The 20,800-nt window shown below is 53.9% G+C and overlaps 8 protein-coding genes across 8 annotated transcripts; 4 read left to right on the top strand and 4 right to left on the bottom strand.

The window, feature by feature from the left end:
- Window positions 1-498: 498 nt before the first annotated feature.
- Window positions 499-3,346, top strand: PG998_003707 (MCM2/3/5 family-domain-containing protein; the record flags this gene model as incomplete). The annotated part of the gene is made up of 3 exons (XM_066870525.1): window positions 499-571; window positions 649-3,226; window positions 3,313-3,346. The coding sequence occupies 3 exons, from the start codon at window positions 499-501 to the stop codon at window positions 3,344-3,346; spliced, it is 2,685 nt and encodes an 894-aa protein (XP_066734275.1).
- Window positions 3,347-4,596: 1,250 nt separating this feature from the next.
- On the top strand, window positions 4,597-5,987 carry PG998_003706 (uncharacterized protein; the record flags this gene model as incomplete). The annotated part of the gene is made up of 3 exons (XM_066870524.1): window positions 4,597-5,370; window positions 5,468-5,611; window positions 5,703-5,987. 3 exons carry the CDS (start codon window positions 4,597-4,599, stop codon window positions 5,985-5,987), a joined length of 1,203 nt encoding a protein of 400 aa, XP_066734274.1.
- Window positions 5,988-7,121: 1,134 nt separating this feature from the next.
- On the bottom strand, window positions 7,122-9,829 carry PG998_003705 (uncharacterized protein; the record flags this gene model as incomplete). Its single annotated transcript, XM_066870523.1, has 3 exons — window positions 7,122-8,807; window positions 8,863-8,933; window positions 8,956-9,829. The coding sequence occupies 3 exons, from the start codon at window positions 9,827-9,829 to the stop codon at window positions 7,122-7,124; spliced, it is 2,631 nt and encodes an 876-aa protein (XP_066734273.1).
- A 1,335-nt stretch (window positions 9,830-11,164) lies between these two features.
- PG998_003704 (uncharacterized protein) lies at window positions 11,165-12,469 on the top strand (the record flags this gene model as incomplete). Its single annotated transcript, XM_066870522.1, has 1 exon — window positions 11,165-12,469. The coding sequence occupies one exon, from the start codon at window positions 11,165-11,167 to the stop codon at window positions 12,467-12,469; it is 1,305 nt and encodes a 434-aa protein (XP_066734272.1).
- A 1,811-nt stretch (window positions 12,470-14,280) lies between these two features.
- PG998_003703 (uncharacterized protein) lies at window positions 14,281-14,870 on the top strand (the record flags this gene model as incomplete). Its single annotated transcript, XM_066870521.1, has 2 exons — window positions 14,281-14,563; window positions 14,728-14,870. The coding sequence occupies 2 exons, from the start codon at window positions 14,281-14,283 to the stop codon at window positions 14,868-14,870; spliced, it is 426 nt and encodes a 141-aa protein (XP_066734271.1).
- A 442-nt stretch (window positions 14,871-15,312) lies between these two features.
- On the bottom strand, window positions 15,313-16,220 carry PG998_003702 (uncharacterized protein; the record flags this gene model as incomplete). The annotated part of the gene is made up of 2 exons (XM_066870520.1): window positions 15,313-15,912; window positions 16,119-16,220. 2 exons carry the CDS (start codon window positions 16,218-16,220, stop codon window positions 15,313-15,315), a joined length of 702 nt encoding a protein of 233 aa, XP_066734270.1.
- An 849-nt stretch (window positions 16,221-17,069) lies between these two features.
- On the bottom strand, window positions 17,070-18,622 carry PG998_003701 (phosphoglycerate mutase-like protein; the record flags this gene model as incomplete). The annotated part of the gene is made up of 3 exons (XM_066870519.1): window positions 17,070-17,093; window positions 17,122-18,207; window positions 18,395-18,622. 3 exons carry the CDS (start codon window positions 18,620-18,622, stop codon window positions 17,070-17,072), a joined length of 1,338 nt encoding a protein of 445 aa, XP_066734269.1.
- A 793-nt stretch (window positions 18,623-19,415) lies between these two features.
- Window positions 19,416-20,774, bottom strand: PG998_003700 (uncharacterized protein; the record flags this gene model as incomplete). Its single annotated transcript, XM_066870518.1, has 1 exon — window positions 19,416-20,774. One exon carries the CDS (start codon window positions 20,772-20,774, stop codon window positions 19,416-19,418), a length of 1,359 nt encoding a protein of 452 aa, XP_066734268.1.
- Between the last annotated feature and the right edge of the window lie 26 nt (window positions 20,775-20,800).

The following is a 20,800-nucleotide window of genomic DNA, read 5'->3' as shown; positions in this document are numbered from 1 at the left end:
AACTGCACACGCATTGTATAATAAGCACTATTTGGGCAACTACTGATACTCGGTTACTCCCCCTCGCCAGTAGAGGTATCTTGTCTGAAACGCCATCTTCGGAACTGGACAAGCAGGCTGACGAGGCGTCGTAGAGCAGATGAACAGTGCAAGGCATCATCGCCCGACTAGATGGGAGACCAGAAGTTTCGCCTTGGCAGCAAGCATATCGAAAGTGTTGATGTTGTTGTTGTTGTCGCTAGCCAACCCACTAACTAATCAAGAAACAAGACTTGTTGAAAAGACGCTAGACCTATTAGAGAAGTACTTTACGCGACCCGAGAACCCCCCCCAAAATCGCGTCGCGTCCATTTGATTTGTGAAAGTCCCTAACCCTTTTTGCAGCTTTATGCGATTTCGCTGTCCCGCACCTGAAGCGACATCACCAACACTTGCCCACCACCCTTCACAACGCCAAACCTCGATAGACCCCAACGCCGTAGAGGGAATTGAGGCACCATGGACGCTTTAATGCTTCGCGATGAAGCGACCAAGGAGCGCATTCGCTTGGCCGAGGAGTTCCTGGATCCCAGTGAGTCCCCCCTCTTTCTCCTGAGCCCTGGTACGTCTATACAGGATTGAGAGGCTGATGGTGCTGGCCAAACACAGACGATCAGCATGCCAGAAGCTACCGGTCCGACATCATTACGATGCTCCAGAAGAACCAGAGGAGATTAGTCGTCGATATCGACCTTGTCCGCGATCACAACCCAGAAATGGCCGAGGGTCTACTGAACGATCCTTTCGATTATACCCTCGCCTTCAACCATGCCCTCAAGGAGATCGTCAAGACCTTACCACAGGCCCGCCCCGATCAGACGGATCAAGACGTCCTATTCTATTGTGCCTTCGCTGGTAGCTTTGGCTTGCATGCCTGCAACCCGCGTACTCTGTCGTCCTTCCATCTCAACAACATGGTCTCGATCGAGGGCATCGTCACGAGAACGTCCCTGATCCGGCCCAAGGTGGTCAAGAGTGTACATTACAACGAGACAAAAAACATTTTCCATTTCCGGGAATATCGGGACCAGACTATGACTACCGGTGTCACAACATCCAGCGTCTACCCCCAACAAGACGATGAGGGCAACCCGCTCCTCACCGAGTATGGTTTCTGCACCTATAGAGATCACCAGACTATCTCTATCCAAGAGATGCCCGAGAGGGCCCCCGCCGGTCAGCTGCCCCGTGGTGTCGATGTTATCCTCGACGATGATCTCGTCGACAAGGTGAAGCCTGGCGATCGAATCCAGCTGGTTGGCATCTATCGGACACTTGGCAACCGCAACACCAACCACAACAGTGCTTTGTTCAAAACCGTCATGCTAGCCAACAACATCGTTCACCTCTCCTCCAAATCGGGTGGCGGTCTTGCTTCGGCCGTCATTACCGACACCGATATTCGCAACATCAACAAGATTGCGAAAAAGAAGAACCTCTTCGAGCTCCTGTCTCAGTCCCTGGCACCTAGTATCTATGGCCACGACTACATCAAGAAGGCCATTTTGCTCATGCTTCTAGGCGGTATGGAGAAGAATCTAGAAAACGGCACCCATCTGAGAGGAGACATCAACATCCTCATGGTTGGTGATCCGTCTACAGCCAAGTCCCAGCTTCTTCGTTTCGTCTTGAACACAGCGCCCCTGGCGATCGCCACAACCGGCCGCGGTTCATCCGGTGTCGGTCTTACAGCTGCTGTGACCTCAGATAAGGAGACAGGCGAGCGGAGACTTGAAGCTGGAGCCATGGTTATGGCAGATCGCGGTGTGGTCTGCATCGACGAGTTCGACAAGATGTCCGATGTCGACAGAGTGGCGATCCACGAAGTCATGGAACAGCAGACCGTTACCATTGCCAAGGCTGGTATTCACACATCCTTGAATGCCCGATGCAGTGTTGTTGCAGCTGCCAACCCGATCTTCGGCCAATACGACCCTCACAAGGATCCCCACAAGAACATTGCGCTGCCAGATTCCCTACTGTCGCGTTTCGATTTGCTCTTCGTTGTTACTGACGACATTGAGGATACAAGAGATCGACAGATCTCGGAGCACGTCCTACGTATGCACCGCTACCGTCAAGCTGGTACCGATGAAGGCGCCCCGGTGCGGGAGAATACGTCACAGTCTCTTGGTGTCGCAATGCAGAGCCAGAACGATACCCAGAGACCTACTGATGTCTACGAGAAGTTTGATTCCATGCTCCATGCAGGCGTCACTCTCACTACTGGCCGTGGCGCAAACAAGCGCCATGAGGTTCTCAGCATTCCGTTCATGAAGAAGTACATCCAATATGCCAAGAACAGAATAAAGCCCGTCCTTACTCAAGTCGCTTCGGAGCGGATCGCCGAGGTTTACGTTGGTCTTCGAAACGATGAGATGGAAGGTAACCAGCGAAGGACATCGCCCCTGACTGTTCGTTCGCTGGAGACCATCATCCGTCTGGCTACCGCGCACGCCAAGGCCCGTCTTTCCAGCCGGGTCGAAGAGCGAGATGCTCTGGCCGCTGAAGGCATTCTTAGGTTCGCCCTGTTTAAGGAGGTCGTGGAAGATGATTCCCGCAAGAAGCGCAGGCGCACTCAGGCGGTGGAGTCTGAGTCTTCCAGCTCAGAGAGCGACGACGACGACGACGATACCACGATGCGGGGCACCTCGAACCGCACAAGTACCAGTGCCGCTCGGTCGGCGCGGATGTCTGCGCGAGATCAACAAAAGGGTCGGCGTGCCGCTACTAACGGTACTAACGGTGGTTCTTCCACGCCGGCTCCTGCGCCCCAGGAGGAGGACGAGGAAAACATCTACGATGCTACACCACGACGATCGCGTCGTGCTGCGCCTGGTACCTCGAGCGCCGCCGCACCTACGCAATCACAGACGTCGTTCGCGTCTTCGGTGCCCTCATCGCAGCTAGAATCGCAGTCGCAAGAGAACACGCAAGACGACACCGACCTCGCGTCGGGCGCGGCTTCTCTCAACATTGACGGACCCATCAGCTCCGAGCGATTGGCGACGTTCCGCAGCACTCTCGGACAACTCCTTAACACGGATCTGTTTGATGACGATTCCGCAGATGTCGGAGAGGTTATTACGGCTGTCAACGGACGCGTGGGCAGTAGGAACGGCGGCGCCTTCGGCCGCGACGAAGCTGTCAAGGCTCTCAAGCGTATGGATGAGGCCAACCAGGTGATGTATGTTTCGAGCTCTCATTCTCCCTTCTCTGATGCACCGTCCCCCTTTGTACACACGAAGAAGCTAACCATTATTTTCTGCGTAGGTACACGGACGGCGATTTGGTTTACAAGATATAGACGTACACGGTTTTGCGAAGAATACCAGCGACGATGAGATGAAAGGCGTTCCGGCAGGACGAAAGCCACGTGGCTTGTCAGTCTTCACGAGTATTGGCTGGTACCCATAGCTTAGCATAGCGCCGCGATGATGATATTGATAGTAATGAGATAGTCGATGAGCTACAATACCAAGCAAGCAGCTGCGTGGTGAAACGGTCGATTCCCCTATGTGGCACGGCGAGGATACTTCAGGCGGGAGCAATGCAGTTGGGTTGGCGCGACGTGATTATTGAGCCGCCACCACGAAAACGAAATATGAGATCTTTGGTGGCTGGACAGAAAAGGGCCATTACTATTGGAAGTCTCTTCCCTTGGGGTGCAAACCTTGTCGCGGGAACGAGATGTCATCAGCTTTCACACCACGCCCAGCCGACCCAACAGACTCAGACTCGTTCTTGGCGGAGGCAGGAGGCAGGCACGAGTTATTGCCAAAAATAGTCGCGCCGTTCACGTCTCGAGGCTAGCTGCCGCCCCTTTCTTTATCTTGGCCCCCTTAGCAGGGGCCGTTCTTCGTCATCAATGCGGTACGGCGGTAGAATGCTGTTCACCCAAACCCAGACGCCCATCTTGCAGCCGCGAGAAAAGGAAAAATGCAATAATGGACGAAAAGAACAAGACTGGCTACGGGGCTAGCGTGCAATCTACACATTTCTTTCTTGTGCACCCACACACGCCGTGGTTTGTCGAGTCCTCGTTGGACGCCACCGCCCAATCGCGCTGCCTGCCGCTTGCTGCAAGGCCCAAATATTTCCTTGTTCCTGCGGCTGGTTGTACGACTTGCCCGGAATTGGTACTCGGCCAATGGGAAGCAGGCAATATATGCATAGTCAGAATCAATGGGGGTGGTGCATGCATATGACCATATGCACGCTCATCCAGACCGCAAGGATGCTGTTGTTGGCGACGCCTCACCCGGCCGCCCCCGGTCCCTCGTTGTTGGGCTGGACGGACAGATCATACCTACAGTCGGTGGTGTGTGGGTGGTTTGGTAACGAGCGTTGGGCTTTCATACACACATCTCTCTATAAGATCTCGATATCTTCTCCCCCCTTCCGTCCTGAGGTCCCTCTTTCCCCCTCCCCCTGAGTACGCTTCTGCTGTATACCAAGTCACTCGTTTCCCAAAACACACATATTCGTAGCTCTGCGCTATAGCCGCTCGCTACATAGTCACCCATATCTTCCATAGTATATCTGATCATTATCATCATGTACGGAATCTCCCTGAGTCTGGGCGCTCTCGCCCTCGGCGGCATGGCCAGCGCCGCCCGCCTCGACACCCGCTGGAAGTACCCGGACTGCGAGACAGACAACTGCTACCGCGCCTTCATCGACAAGGACCACATCGGCATGGCTCCGGGCTTCTGCTGGGACTTTCTGACAACGCCCCACAACGATGCCGCCGGCGTGCCCAAGGAGTTCTCCAACTGCGAAAACGACGTCAAGCTTATCTCCTCGGCCTGCTCCTGCATCACCTACACCTACTCGCACTCGTCGTCGTCGGTTCCCGCCGCGACCGCCTCCTCGTCCGTCAAGACCGAGATCCTGACCTCCTCGTCCACCCCGGTCACTACGCCTATCTCCAGCACCGCGGCGGTGCCGTCGTCGTCCAGCGGTGTCGTTCCCGTCACGAGCAGCAGCAGCACTACCGTGCCCATCCTAAGCACCTCCATCGCCAGCAGCGGCCCCAGCCCCAGCGTCACGGCATCTCCGTCGTCGTCGCAGGTCATGACCACGTCGACCGTGACCGAGGTCCACTCGTACACCATCACGAGCTGCGCGCCGACCGTCCACGACTGCCCGGCGGCAACCCAACCCTACACCACTGTCTCGACCAACATCTACGTCACCACGTGCCCCGTCAGCAGCGGCAGCGGACCTCAGACCACTCCTGCCAGCTACCCCGTCGGCACCTCTACTTCAACCTTGTACGCGACGTCTCTGTACACCGTGACCAAGTGCGCGCCCACGGTGGCCAACTGCGTAAGTTTCTTGCCCTATGTTTCTCCCTTTAATCCCTCTCCTCCGGAGAAGGGGAAGGGAGACTGGGAGATCCTGGCCTAACGGACGAAAATCACAGCCCGCCTCGAGCACCTACGTAGCGACCAGCTCCATCCCAACAGGCACGACAGTCATGACATACCCCGTTGCCGTCACCACCTCGACACTGTACGCGACATCGCAGATGACGGTGACCAAGTGCGGGCCTGCCGTCCCCAACTGCGTAAGTACTCCTTCGCTGCCCACACCCTCGGGCTCGGGAAGAAAGAAACGAAATGCCAAGAGAGCCGAACTAACAAGAAACAACAAAACAGCCCTCTTCCAGCACCTACGTGACCTCGGACGTCATCCCTACGGGCACCACGGTCATGACCTACCCGGTCGAAGTGCCCACCACCACCGCCGCCAAGGTGGCGCCCACGGCGCCCTATGGCATCACCTCGGCCCTGGCGAGCTACGGCTACGGCGGCACCGGTGCCCCTATCTCGCCCCCAAAGCCTACGTCCTCCTACCTGGCTGTCCCCACCGCCGCCGCCGGCCGTGTCGAGATGGTAGGAGTCGGTGCTTTCCTCGGCGTTGCGCTGGCGGTACTGCTGTAAATCCAAGTTTCGTCGGTTTGCCTCAGAGAAAGAAACATCCCTTGTGAATTATTGGGGAGATACTTAACACTTGCTTCTTATCTCTCCTCTCACTCTCCCCGTTTTACCTGGTTCTGAATGCTCGGGCCTTCCTTCAATGGATGGCTTTCATTTTACCATTCACCTATCAATTGAAACAATTTGCGGGATTATGTATTGATAATGGCCAGAATAAGAGAGTAACACACGAAACAAATGCTATAAAGAAGAGACGAGTATGAGATAAGGCAAGAGCGGCGGGATGAATATTGTACACTTTGGGGATGATTTGTTCGATAGGGAAGGGAGAATAGGAAAATGCCATTCTGCTGTTAATTTAGCTAAACTGGCTACATTTGCAATCCCATTCGTGTCCCTCAAGACCCTGCCATTGTCGGATTCCCATCATTTACGGACGCTTCTAAATTGACTTGGCGATAATACTGGGTGCCGTCGATTCCTCGGGGGAACCGAAGCGTCCGTGTGACTATCGGGTGTCAGTCTCCACCAGCCTCTGTACTGATGACCATGAGAAAGACGCTGCGAATGGCTTCGGAACGGCTCACTTGCTTCCTGTATATCTATCACCTTTGATTTGAGCATGGCCACAAAGACCGCCACAGGCAGCCCAACATGCAATACAACTACTCCCTGTCCTGGCTAGGTATGCGATTTCAGATCATTGTCAACCACAGTAGGTCAAATTCACACATGCACTAACGACAACACGTGCATAAGACGCAGTACTCATAGGGAGTTCATATATTATGCTTGCCTTCCAGTCTTGCTATCGCCTGAGAAGGTAGACCGGGAACGAGTATCATTCATCCGGGAAACAAAGCCGCTCTGTCCAATTCGTCAACTTCCAAAAAGGAATCGTTATGTGTAGTAACATCTACATCGTGACCCAATATGAATTCCGTCGACCAGCGCGGCGGGCTTCCATTTTACGCAACAACGAAACAAACAATGTAAATGCAATTGCTGCAGCGCTCCAAAACAAAGGGGAATTCTGAGAGGAAAAGGGGGTATATGTAAACCAAATCTCTCTAGATTTTGAAACAGACGCACACCTGTGATGCACCTTTTGATCATCACAGAAGGTAGAAGGAAATCTTAGTCTTCGAAGAACTTGACAATCTCCTTCAGATCTTGAACACCGACGCCGCTGCGAGGGTAGCAAATGTAGACTGACTCGCCAACCACTCCAAACTTCTCGCGGAAGGATGCTTTGTTTCCAAGGCGCAAACTCTTGACGATGAGCTCGTAGCTGTTGGCGAGGAATTTGGCTCGAACGCCGGAAAGCCTGGCGCCAGGAGTCAACTTTTCGGACACACCAGCACCGAACGTGACAGGGCCCGAGACCGAGTTGAGCGCCTTCTCGATCAACACCTCGATGGTGCCACTAGCAGAACCAGGGAAATCCATAGCCCACTTCACCTGCCAGCCGTGACGAGGGGCCAGTTGCGCAAGGACGACCATGCACTGAACCTCGCCGTCCTTCTCGGCCGTGAAGTACCGTCGGTGCTCCTGATCGACCCAAGGTCTGATTTCCGTTAAATGCACCTGCTTGCCTTTCTCGCTGCGCGAAGCCTTCCAAGCACTGATAGCCTTGTCCGCACGCTTCATAAAGTCATCGTCCGGTGTGACCTCGTCGATTTCAATACCCTCACGCTCCACGCGGCGAAGGTTTTGCTTGTAGTTCTCCGGTTGGTGGTGGTTGTTCGAATCGACACGCTGCTCCTCTGTGCAGCTAAGAGTCCGCCACTTTTGGTTCTGGGCAAGAATATGCTGCACAGTCTCCGACACCAGCATCCATACTGGTGTCAGCTTCAATTCGTGAGTCACATACTTTATGAACGATGAAGTAACATCGGCGTATTGCTGTTGGTCGCATAGAGGGTCTCCGACAACCATAGCAAAGCGGTCTTGCTTGGCCCAACCAATGGCAGCACCGTTCGGATGGCGCCAGATCTCGAAACGATCATCCAGCCAGGATGTGTTTGATGCATCACCGTAGTTTGCGATGAGCTTTTCGATCGGCGGTGCCTCGTCGAATGTCCAATGCTTCGTAGTATCAGCCTCTGGGTGTGGGAGAGTTGGCGGCTTCTCGGGGAGAGACCTGGGGTCCCTGTGGAACATGGTGGCATTTCTCACGTCCCCAAGAGCGAGTAGGAGGAATACGACACGCTCCAAACCAAGACCGGCGCCAGCATGTGGAGGGGCTCCCAGATCGAATGCGCTCAGATACTCAGTCATGTCGTCTTCTCGGATCTTGGCTTTTGCCATACTTTCCCGGAGCAACTTGGCGTCATGAATTCTTTGACCTCCAGTGCAAATTTCTTGACCACGCAAGAAGATGTCGAAGGAGTTGGTGAATTCAGGGTTGTTGTCGTCCCGGTGGGTGTAGAAAGGGCGAGCGTTGGCGGGGAACTTATCGAGAATGTAGAGATCAGAGCCATATTTCTCCTTTACTAGCTCTCCAAGACGAATCTCATCACGTGTTGAGAGATCTTCAACGTCGACCTCTCTTCCGTCAGCTCGCAGCATTTCAATTCCTTCGAGGAAATGAAGCACGGGGGTTTCTTCTAGGACGATGGCGTCCTCGCTTGGCCACCGTTTCCGGACCACTTCAATCTCGGGCATAGCTTGAGCAGCCTTGATCATGGCTTTCAGGGTCTTATCGACTACCATCATCATCTCGTGGTAGTCCTGGTGAAGTGCCATCTCAATATCCAATCCAGTGTATTCTGTCAAATGCCGGTGAGTATTGGAGTTCTCTGCGCGGAACACGGGACCGACCTGAAATAAAGGTTAGCAGACGAACGAAGGACATCATGATTTGGGGTTTGCATACTTCGAACACTTTGTTCATATCGGCTGAGATGGCCATTTGCTTGGCCAATTGGGGACTCTGGGCCAAGAATGCTGTACGTCCAAAGTAGTTCACCTTGAAGACCGACGCTCCGCTTTCGGTGGCAGCTGGTTGTAACTTCGGCGTCTGAATTTTCGAGGAAGCCGCTCTGGTCTAACGTCTCTCGGAACGTGCGCGTGATCATTGAGCGGATCTTGAAAATGGCATGGTTGGACGGATGACGCAGATCCAAAACTCTCGACAGCAAACGTGTGTGCAGGGAGTCGGAGGGCTCGTAGTTGTCCCAACCAGGCAGGTTGGTTGCTGGATTGACGAGGTGGATCGAGTGAATATCGACCTCCACGTTAGAATGTGTCGCAGAACGCACAGCGCCGTGAGGTTCCTTCAATTTTCCCTTGACGTGGACCAGAGATTCCGGGTGCAGTCTTTGAACCCAGCGGACCATGTGCCGGCTTCCCTCGACGTCGGTCAAGACGCCTTGGATCGAGTGCGTCTGGTCACGGAATAGGACGAAATCGAGATGGGCAGAGACGCGACGCTGGGTGAAGATTCTGGCTCGGAAGGCAACATCGGTGCCAGCAGGTAATTCCGAGATCTCCTCTATTGTAGAGAACTCTGCCAGCTGGTCGAGCTCGCCGTAGCGGGCGCGGACTTCGGGTTCGTCCTCGACCAGAGCTTGAGCGAACTCCTTCTTCCGACGCGAATCTATGCTTTCACGTTCGTGGTGGATGCGCTCGTCTTTGGACAGCTTGCTGTTTCGCCTGTCCTCGCTGCGGCGGGAGCCCTTCCCTTCGGAAGAGGCATCTTCCTTGGCAATGTTGGAAGACTGGGAGCTCTGGGAGCTGTGGAGGCTCTTGGGGCTCTTGGGGCTGCTGCTAGACCGAAGGCGAGTCGTCACCGACTGCGTGATCCGAGCCAGCGGGTTGGGGACCGACGATAATGTATGCATGGCGGCGAATTAGGTAGGGTGTACCAGATGAGTCCTCTAAGAAGAGTCCCGTGCAAGTGTAAAAGGTCGCCAGCACAGAATGTGTCTTGGTGTTGGCTTGGATGACAAAAATAAAATATCCGAAAAGGATGGGCAGCTGCTTGGTTATAGGGAGAGGGGGCGATGTTTACAATGATAAAAGATGAGTCAGGCAGTGCAGTAGCAGTGTCCGTCAAGACCGAGACCGAGGCAGCTGAAGGAAGCGAGGAGGCGAGAGGGGGGATGGGAAGGGCACACTTTTTGAGCGGGATCGAAAAGCGTCCCAACAAGCCGGCGAGCCGCCCAGGCGTACAAAGTTCCCGACTGGATTTGGTCGGTTTGTTTGTGCATGGAAGCCGGGAGAGCGGGATTACATTTACATCGAGATTCTGTACGTCATCGTCATCTGGCTAGACGTTAAGACATCAGATAACTGTGACACGACCCGCATTTGGCATGTACAAGTGTACAACTCCAGTAAGGGCTTATGAGGATTCAGTAATAAAATCGAGCATCCACCGGACGTTTCGCTCCATGCTGGCTCGCTGGCTCCGCTGGCTGGCTGCTGGGCTGGCTCGCATCGGAAAACAAAGAAAGAAAACAGTCCATTCGGCCACACCCCTGGCCAGAAAATGACGGCCGACAATCTGACAAGCTGACAGGGCGCCCAGACGCCTCAATGCTTGAATGTCCGCGTTGCCATGACCCTTGCCGTCGCATGCAGACCTGCCAAGAGCCAAGCGATCTGCTTCCAATTCGTCCCCCGGCTGTGGGGTGATTGGGCCAGGAACCTGCCACCTACTTGAGTCGCCCAGTGCGTGGTTTTGTGGCCTGACGTCAGTGGCCCCCCAGCCAAATATTGCTTGATTCAGATCCTGTCCAGTACTGTCCGCCGGCCGCCCGCTCCCTTGCCAGATCGCCTTGTGCCTGAACCAGTCGCCAGAACTACGTACTGAACCAGCCTGTTGGCTTGGCTGCAACCTAGGCACCAGCCTGCCCACTACCTACTAGTACACGAGAAGATTAGAGAAGACTCTAGCGATGGTTTGCTAACAAACCCCGATCGTCCCACGGCCATCTCCCGCTACATGGCCTGAACCCCACCCCGTTCCTGTCGCTGTTGACATCATACCCCAACGTACGGTCCCCTTCTACCGGTAACCGGATTTCCACACTCGTTCCGTCGCAGTTCAGCACCGCCAAAAGTCCATTCACTGCTGAAGTCCATTGCCTACCAAAGGATCGCTATAGTCTCTCTGTTTTGAAACAGATGGTCGACTGCCGTTCCCATATCATTCTTTACCTACCAAAAAGACCATGGCCAACCTCGAAGTCCCTAAGCGTCCGGCGGCGCCAACTAGCCACTCCACCTCCTGGTTTTCTTCTAAAGGTCTTCGCCGAACCGCCAGTCGCAGCTCTCTCAAGCGGTCGACCGACGCCATGAAGCGCTCGACGTCGCTCCTGAGTATCCGAAACAACAAAAACAATAGATCCAAAGCGCCCAGCCCGAATGATACGGAAACGGAAACAGACAACGGAGATGATGACTACATCAACCCTCTGGAGCAAGGCTCTCGCTGGCTTTTATCGGCCCGTGCCTACGCACTCCGCCAGGCTGCTCACTTAGGCTTCAGTCTAATGAACTTCTCGGCTCTAGCACCTACAGCAATCATCTGGTTAGACTCGAACCTGGGCAAGTTCAGGGGCAAGGACAAGATCAAAGTCGAGATATGGGAGCCAAAATCCTCAGATCAAGAAACCGCCAAAAACCGCTTAACACTCGCCAAGACAAACCGTCCTGCCATCATAAACTTCCACGGCGGAGGCTTTGTAGTTGGCCAGGGTACTGATGATGCGTATTGGGCCGGCGCGGCTATGAAGGGTATAGAGGCCGTTGTATTCTCGGTCAACTACCGTCTCGCGCCCGAGTTTCCTTTCCCGACGCCCGTCGAGGATTGTGCAGATGCAATTATACAAATCACATCCCGGGCTGAAGAATTTGGTATTGATCCTGATCGTGTGTTCATTTCGGGCTTCTCCGCCGGGGGAAGCCTGTCGTTGGCTTCCTGGGTGCTTCTGCAGACACCCCTCCGATGGGGGTATGAGCTGGCCTATGCAAAGCCGCCCAAGATTGCCGGCTTCTGCTTGTTCTACCCCCTGTTGGATTATACCATCAGCCGGCCCCAGAAGCGTACATCGTGCGTCAAGCCCGATCTTACCCTACCCAAGAATATGACGGACCTTTTCGACGCTTCCTACCTGTATCCGAAACTGCCGAAGGAGGACAGGGATGACCCGCGTCTGTCACCAGGCCTTATGTCGGATGAAATCCTGGCAGATCTCCCTCCTCTGCATCTATGTATTTGCGAGTACGACATGTTATTGGCCGAGGGTCATACCTTTGCCGACCGTCTCCGGGATGCCGACAAGGAGATCAACGTACGCGTGGTGGAAGGCGCCAAGCACGCATGGGACAAGCCGCCGCCCATGTGGCCCAAGAAGAGCGTCCACATCGAATATGGACATGCCTTGGAGTCCATGCGTCGGTGGATGGGAGGCGCAGAGGGCAGCGGAAGCGATAGTAACGTCGATACCATACTAAAGCGCATCGAGACTGTATAATGCAATAACCAGATAGATTGAGCGTTCTTGCGATCATTGTGTATTTTGGCGTGGAGTTTGGGTCAATAGATAGATGGGTCGTCGTACACGAAGAGCCACGGACATTGGGAACATCGCCAGACCCATAGAATGTTTTGGTTTATGAAGCATGTATACTTCTTAGCGAGTTGGGATAGATTCGAGCCGACGCGTATGATGTCTTGATTTCCGTTGCCTGGGAGTTGTTCTCAAGGGTCTATACTCTACCATCAAACTCGGAATAGAAGAGCAACTGAAATCTCAACCCGGTCAGGCTGCAATGAGTCGCAGAGGATAATACGAGTTACCCGGCCTACCCGAGCCGCGGCAGAGACTCTGTAAGTAATCAGGTGTTCGAAGTATGAAAGCTTTGTAAGCAGTCGATGTATTGTGCTCCCGCATTCCGGCGTATCCGGGTAGCCCGGCGCCGCGAAATCTCGGGATTGGTGTTCTTAATAATCCCCGTCATCCCAACGCTAAATGCAATCAATCAGACGACTTGATAGTCTAGATCAGCTAGCTATGCAACTAAATTTAGCAGCAGTCTCTTGCGACTTATGTACATTTGTCTAGCCAGTCGAGCTGCCGCTCATCAGGGTTCTTCGTCCAAATACGAGACGAACGATTCGGGCAATTGCCAATTTCCCATAATACATGGACGGGATATCTCGTGCCCAGTAATTATGATCTATAGGTCCCAGATGTAGGGTTGCATATAAACGCCCTTTTCCTCTCGTATATATTCTTACCTGATTACCGATCGTGATGCACAATGGTGACTTTTCAGGAATGCAGAGACTCGCAGACCACCTTGATTCACATTATATCTGCACTTGTCACGGGCATGTGCCATCAGTAGGAGACTCCAGCATCGGAAATCACTGATTTTTGGATATAGCCAAAACTAGGATCATCTTTATTATGCAATGCCAGGTGACATGTGGAAATACCGACACCCGGCATTGGCAACAGTAGCAATCGGCCAGATTGACATGTTTACTGATATGTGGCCGTCTATTAGGTTCTCATCATGCTCCTCGCCGCAGCGCGCTGTGCTATGAGTTGCAAAAATGCATTACTCTATCGCTTCAAGCTTACGATGGCCTTATACTCAAGCAAGAGGCAGTGGAAGGGATCACGAACGAGCAGCCAACAGTTTCTCCGGTCAGGAGGTAAAAGTTCCACCAACCGTCGCTCTGACTCGTGCGAACAGTTCACTATCGTTCGTTTGAATGACTTTCTTCCTGGCCGAACCTGCCCATATCGCTGTCAAACGCATTGACGACCAATATCCAAGGCAGACACACAGACATACACACAAGTCCGTACGCGGCAATGTCCATCCATGCTGGTTGGCACTTACATGCTTATCCCGACAAGAGATCGTAGATACCCGATAAGCAATCGGGGTGATGCCTCCCTCACCTTCTGCTTACGGCAATTGCCTGCAGGCACGGAGGCTCCATGCTTGATTGAGTGCGTGGATCCACACCCATCACGACGGCAGACTGGGGGGCCAGGCGAGGGTTGCAACAGCGGGCATGTGAATGAATGTCTATTGACAACAGCAAAAAGCATTCGATCGGAGGGGGTCAGATAAACCGACGGGCCAGGTCAGAAGATAGTAGCAATGGTATAAGTGTTTATACCAGCCCCCGTCTCATGCGCTGTTCCTTTCCCCTTTCTCCAATAACGACTCCAACACCACCGCACAACTACCAAGAGTATCAATACCAACTCTGCACCTAACCACACATAGATCCTTCTCCGTCGTCGTCTTCTCGATCCCCATAATGCAGCTCTCTCTCCTACCCGCTCTCTTCCTAGCTGCTACGGCCGCGGCCCTGCCCGTGGACGTCGCCGTTCCCGGACTGGACTCACGCGCAACCAGCTTTGCCCGCGTGAGCCTGCCGGCCCCGGCCAACTGGATGGCCGGCTCGACCCTGTACCCGCGCAACATCATCGCCGCGTACAACGCTGAGACGGCCGAGTACGCGTCAGCCGAGAGCTGGGCCGCGTACATCTTGGCGCAGTGCCAAAGCTACCGGGACTGCACGTCCTGCATTTCTTATTCCGGTAAGTCTTATTTGTTTGCTTATATAAGTCACCTTACCCAGAGGCTGCATTGGCTTGACGTTAGGGACCAGAGAGAACTATAACTGTTGGGGAAGGGGGGATGCCCAGCCAGTGGTACAGGCATGATAGAAAATTGCTCGTTAACATGTCGCCCACTTATCTAGGTATCAACTCAGGAAGCACTGGAGGCCGCTACTGGTTCGGCGAGGTGTATAGGGGCGGCGCGACGACGCCGGCCCAGTACGAGCGCGAGACCGACGCAAGCCTCGGGATTACGAACTCGATTGCGTACACCGTAGTCTCCTAGGTTTTAGGTTAGTTCGTGCAAAGGAGAAAGAGGATTCGTACAGTAGCGATAATGATAATGCACAAAGGCGATTTAATACAGCAGCAGGCGAGTGTGATCAAGGGTTTACTTCTATGAACATTTCCAACCCGTTTTGGACAGCTGCATCTCACCATGTTACTGGCAAGGCAGATTTCCATCAATCCGCTTGAGTCGTATTATTGTGGTTTGGTATTCGCCTGGTCTTGATAAGATCATTACAATCGCACGTCACATGAGCACCATCGTAGGAATGTACAGTACAGAACGCCATATAACTCCTATGAGCCATCCAAAAACTCCCGTAATTTGCGGTTGCCATCCTGGGGTGTTTCCGTATAATAGATCTTGATTGGCGGACATGGTTCATCGCCTCATAAACCGCCGCCGTCATTCCTGCCTGTTTGACTGGCACAGAACCACATCAAACGTTCTCCCTGAACACCGACCGCCGCTCCGTCGGGCTGTCATTCTTGCCACCACCGGCAGCTTTCGCTGCTGAAACGCCCGTGTCAATGGGTCTCGGGCTCACGCCGCGCATGCTCATGTTGCTCGGTTCCGCCGCATCGTCATCAAACGGGTTCGCGGCGCTTCGGCCAGGTACACCGAGGCTATCTCGGTCTCGCGAGCGACCCCGGTAATCGTTCGCGTGGTGTCCGGCGTTGTTGTTGTCCGGCGCGGCCGCGCCTGGGGTGGTGGCCAGGTTCATGTTGTACCCGCTGCCCGAGTACGGATCGTTGCGGAGGCCAAGTTCCTGCTCCTCGTAGTAGCCACCGGGGCCGTAGGTGTCGGCTTCGTGGCCCACGCGGGTGTCCCAGGCCTCGTCCGGGTCCAAAGGCCCAAAGCCGCGACCGCGGCCCCCGGGCTGCTCGTATGCGCCGCCGGCTGAGCGGTTGTTCCCACGGCCGCGCAGCTTATCGTTGAACCATCCGCGGATGCCCCCAGGAGCCGGAGTAGGTGTTCCGTAGGCGGAGGGCTCGGATCGCGCGAAGGGGTTATACGAGGATATCGTAGGAGCGGGGAGCTGCAATTGGTGTTTACTTTGATTAGTCTTCGGGTTTCCATGGCCAACGAGGTTGTATAGCGCGGACAGAACAAAAGAGAGCACAATCGATCTCCGGCGGATCGCACGGATTGACCAATACAGCGTCGCGAGTTTTCGCGCCGCGAAAGGCAGCGTGGCTGAACGGCGGACGGGAATGAGGCCAATCAAGGGGGAAATGCACTTACACCTAATCGTCGCGCTCTTAGCTGTGTGAAGACGACCCATCCTATGCCAGCTATTACGAGTGCCAGGAAGAGGACAAGGAAGAAAATCCCGACGCCGTTCATCTCTGTCAGTACGGCCTACGGCCAACACAAGAAACAACAAGGTCGGCGTAAGCGATGGTGCTCTGCTCAATCAGAAATGACCTTCAGCAGCAAGAGGGCCAGAATCTGCTTTCTTTCACGCTCTCGCGGGGGCGACTATCGCGATCCAAAGAATAATAGTAGGAAGTGTCGCAAGTGGTACGCAATCTCTTGTCGGGTAGGGTTGCAATACGATTAACGTACGAGGCTGATCAGCATGCCGTGCCTAGTGATTGAAGCAGTACCATGATTGATCCGAGAGAGGGAGAAAGAGGTTTCCTTGGCGACTGATGGGTGGCGCCAACAATAGAACAGTAGCTTAGGTACCGCCATTCCTTGCACTAAAAAGCCCATTTTGCGTCACGGAGCGCGAGCACTTGCAGAACGATCAGAGGGGATAAGGTATCCCCACAGCGACTCCAGCAGCCAGTGAGTAAGCTACCCCCCCTGTAGATGGTCCAAGCCCACTAAAACACCCCCGGTGGGTTTTGTTTCTGCACGCACCCAGCACTGCCCTCGGGGATTCTTAATTCTTACCTTAGTGGACTGCGGAGTGCCGCAGGTGCCAACCGTTGAGTGACGTCGGGCCTGTCCTCCTCACACCATCACTGTGCCGTGTCTTGGGCCAGACAGCGAATCAAAATCTCAGACTTAACAGACACGAGCTTGCTACTTGTAAATCAACATATATACTGTGAGGCCTCAAAAATACAACAAACATCCAAACGGCCACCAACATGTGATGTACGTGGCTCGCATGTGTGCCCTAAGCAAAACATTGGCCCCAATTACCACCAGCCCTGGCAAAGCTGAGGCTCTCTACAAACCGGCTCAGCCTACAGCGCCCAAGGTCGTCTGCATCGCAGTTTTGAAGGGGAATCACTCTATCGTTCACCAAGACCCTCACGAGCTCCTCGTTGGCTGCATCAGCACAAGTCATCTTCTCCACGTACATCCTGGCGGCGAAGGGTACCGTCCAGCTTGACGAGAACCCCTTTAAGTCCCTTGGGGATGCCTTTGTGGTATTTGAGAGGGGCTCGGTGGCATTGTAGAGGCCCAACGCAGCGAAAACTCCCTGCATGTCATTGTCATGGCTGAAGTCGGCGTACAGCGGCCGGTCCAGGGGGAACGTGTCGGGAGAGCCGTCCAGTGTCGAGTTTGTAGTCGTTTGGTCCACCACGGCCTTTCCTGTCAAGCGAGAAATGAGCTCGTTGACGAAGCCGACTCCTTGGGTGGCGCCCAAAGGATTGCCGTTTCCGTAACCGTACCACTTGCCCAAAGATTGGAAGTAATCGTAACCGTTCCACTCATCACGAGTGAAAATACCACAGAAAGGAGATATTCTCCCATTGACATCGGCGACTGTATTGAACGGACACAAATCCATCATGTAGATTGTGTCTTCCAGACTAAAATTTGCACCTGGCAGATTCTGATTGAGTTTTGCTGTAATGTTGGGTCCGAATATATGGAGCCAAGTATCCTGCGCCACGTCCTTTACGGTCGAGGCAGGCCCATCTTCAAAGGCTTTGCAGTTCGCATGGCTCAGTGTGTTGTTGAATCCTTCGTCTTCGGGGATGATGAGCATGGCGTATGGGAACGTGTCAGGCTTTTTCGCGAGTTTGTCCTCGAGGCGCGACTGGTGGAAGCCTAGGGTCCAATTCTGTGCCGATTCGACGACTCGGCTTTGCCCAGAAGATCTCACGAACGGCACCGCCTGCTTGGTCAGATGTTGGTATCGCTTGTAGAATTTGATGCCCGAATTCACCATCTCCTGCTGGCCGAAAGGGGACAGCTCGTCAGCGCCCAAGGTGTAGTTGTAAGCCCTGATGAACTCATAACCTTTCCCATAGTCTGCAACTGTATCGTGGATGCGCTGAACCAAACCGTTGTAAATGGCAGTTTTACCTGCCGTGGGATCGCGTGCCCCATGCCGCGAGAGTATCTGGGCGAAAGTGACCTCGCATCCCTTTGGGGTGGCTCGGCTGATATCGGAGTTGACTGAGTAAAATGGGGAGTATTGACCCCAAGAGTGAGATATCTCAGGCAAGCACGTAAACCCGCTCAAGGCAGTGTCGCAGGATCCCGCTGGGGATTGTCTGTCTGATGAGTCAGTATTTCGATGCTTCAACTACAGTTTGCGGTATGGCATGTACTAACGCAATACTGGCGACCGAGAAAAGCGCCACGACAACAAGAACACCGACCATGGCAAGTTTCATAAGCGCGTGTCTGCGCCCTTGTTCAGTCCAGGTGTTGCTATGCGCTGGTGGTGGTGTAGAGCGACTTTGTGCTGCCACGGGCAGCGGGCTATACTTGTGTGAGCCGGGCAGCCATTCCCACTGCTTACCAAACATGGTCGCAATTTCATTTTGAATGCCCATGATGGGGATGATTGAAATATAGAAATAGGAGATGGCGGGTACTTGTGAAGTAGCACTCGGCAGTGTTGATGAATCAATCGGTGTTCCAGCACACGTGGGCCGCGCCTGCAAGCCTCATTTGCCAACGAGAATCAATATTGTATGTACTAGAGCCTTTTGAATATACCAGCCGGCAAAGCTCGACCCAACTGCAGAGGAGGAAACGATTCCCGAAATATACATCTGCCGCGGGAGTGGCATAGGCAGGCAAATATACTCCGTAATAAAGACGGTTTGGTTCAAAGAGGCCTCACCGAGATTTTGGGTTATTGCCGCTCAGTGGGGCAAGGGTCGTGCTGAGGCAGTGTGAACCTCGAGTGCCTTAGTCGGAGACCTGGACAGAACGAATTCCTGCTCCAAACATCAAACATCGACATCGGATGGAGAGTCCAGTCAAACCAAGGGTGATATCACCGGCCGAGTATGCAGCCGTCTGTTTTCGAGGATTGAAAGTATAATATTCATTAAGAATGGAGTGCCAGAAGGCACTTGATAGCTCAATTACGACTACATACAAAAATGCCAGCGCTTTTACCGCGCAGTCGTAATCATGAGCCCCCAATATCTATCTATCTCCGGTCAAGGTAGGATTGGCTCGTCATCGACGAGGCCTGCCTGCCTGCAATTATATCCCTGTCCATATCCAAGTCTAAAATATCACCAAAAAGCACCGCTCGAGAACCCATGGTATCATCAATGCAAATACGAGTACATAGGGAAAACCCAGACTCCGTCAGTCCCACACCACTTTTGATCAAAAAGCCATCCCCACAAGGCTCGTCGGGAGTGGAACCTTGTCGATGGGTGTTGGCCGGGACTGTTCAATGGTCCTGGCAGTGACGCTGCTATATGGGCTGGCCAGCGACGTCGATACTCTCTGCGAGTCATCCTCATACTCATCTCTATCAGAGCCCCAATCGCTGAACGTCGCATACGAACTACCGCGCGACCAGTCGTTCGCCGCAACCACTTCGTAATACCCGTTGTTCGGCTGAACAGGTAAAGGCGCATTCGTGATGGGAGCGTTGCCGACTCGATTGGGTCGTTCTTGCCTACCGATCCAATTGCCCACTCGCGAAAACGATTTCTTCTTTCTCAGAGGAGGACGATATTGGAGTGGCAGCGGTGGCCGTATTTGTTTTTCCTCGACTGGCCGCCGACGTGGGGACTCTTGCTTGAAGTTGAAGTCGGTGCCAGCTACCGGCAAGACGAAATGGGGACTTGATGATGAAGTCCTGGAAGGTGCTGTCCGCGGGCGATCATAGCTCAAGCGCTCACTAAACGACGGCGCGTTCGGCGGCATGGCAGGGATATCTGGCATCGGCTCCATATCTGCGGCCCGACGAGAGCGAAACGAACGAAGAGAGCCATTGCGTTTAGAAGCAATGCTCGGCGACCTACTAACGGCCGTATAGACGCTCGTCAACTCTACGGCATCCTCAATGCGGTCCTGAATCTGATCTCGTTCCAGCATGGCATTGGCGATCCTCTCAATGAGGTCGTCTATGGAGGGGTGGTGGCCATCCGACGGGGATACTGCCCTCAGATGAGCTGGCCCTGGGTGTTTCACCACGCTAGAGCTTGGCGAGTCAAAGACGGATCCTGTCGGAGTCGGTTTCCTGGGGATTTGGAATGAATTGGGAGACAACGTCCAGTCTGGGCTGCTATCTGCACTGGCGTGATGAGCCCCGATGATGCGATCAGGGGGCGTGTGGGGTTTTGGCGGCGATACCAAATGCGGTAGTATGGGGGACAGAATATCGAAATTGATATGGAGTGGGCGGAATGATGACGGCCTGGGCGGCTGTCTTGTTGGTTGCGAATAGGCGTAGTCTGGAATGCTAAATGATTCAGACTGAAGGTGGCGGAAGTTGGTTGGAGCAGATATTTGCGGCCGGCGCGGGCTCGAGGACCATCGAGGTCGTAGGCGCAGATGTCGCTTCAGAGAGAGACCTCGCTCAGATCCAAGCCATCTTTTTCTCCTGGGAGCCCGCTCCGTATAAGAAAAATCGCCTTTGCGGTCCATCGACTCATAAGAGGGAGGTGGCGGCATCAACAAGGGCTGTTGGTGAAGAACGAATGGGGGTTTCTCAGGTGCTGTTGGGTTGGGCATTCTTAGCTGCAGCCTCAAGGTTGGTT

Source organism: Apiospora kogelbergensis, assembly GCF_038363985.1.
Source record: "Apiospora kogelbergensis strain CBS 113332 chromosome Unknown utg000002l_segment0_segment0, whole genome shotgun sequence".
Lineage (NCBI taxonomy): Eukaryota > Fungi > Ascomycota > Sordariomycetes > Amphisphaeriales > Apiosporaceae > Apiospora > Apiospora kogelbergensis.
Note: the sequence above shows the minus strand (reverse complement) of the source record. Positions and strands in the feature narration are given on the sequence as shown.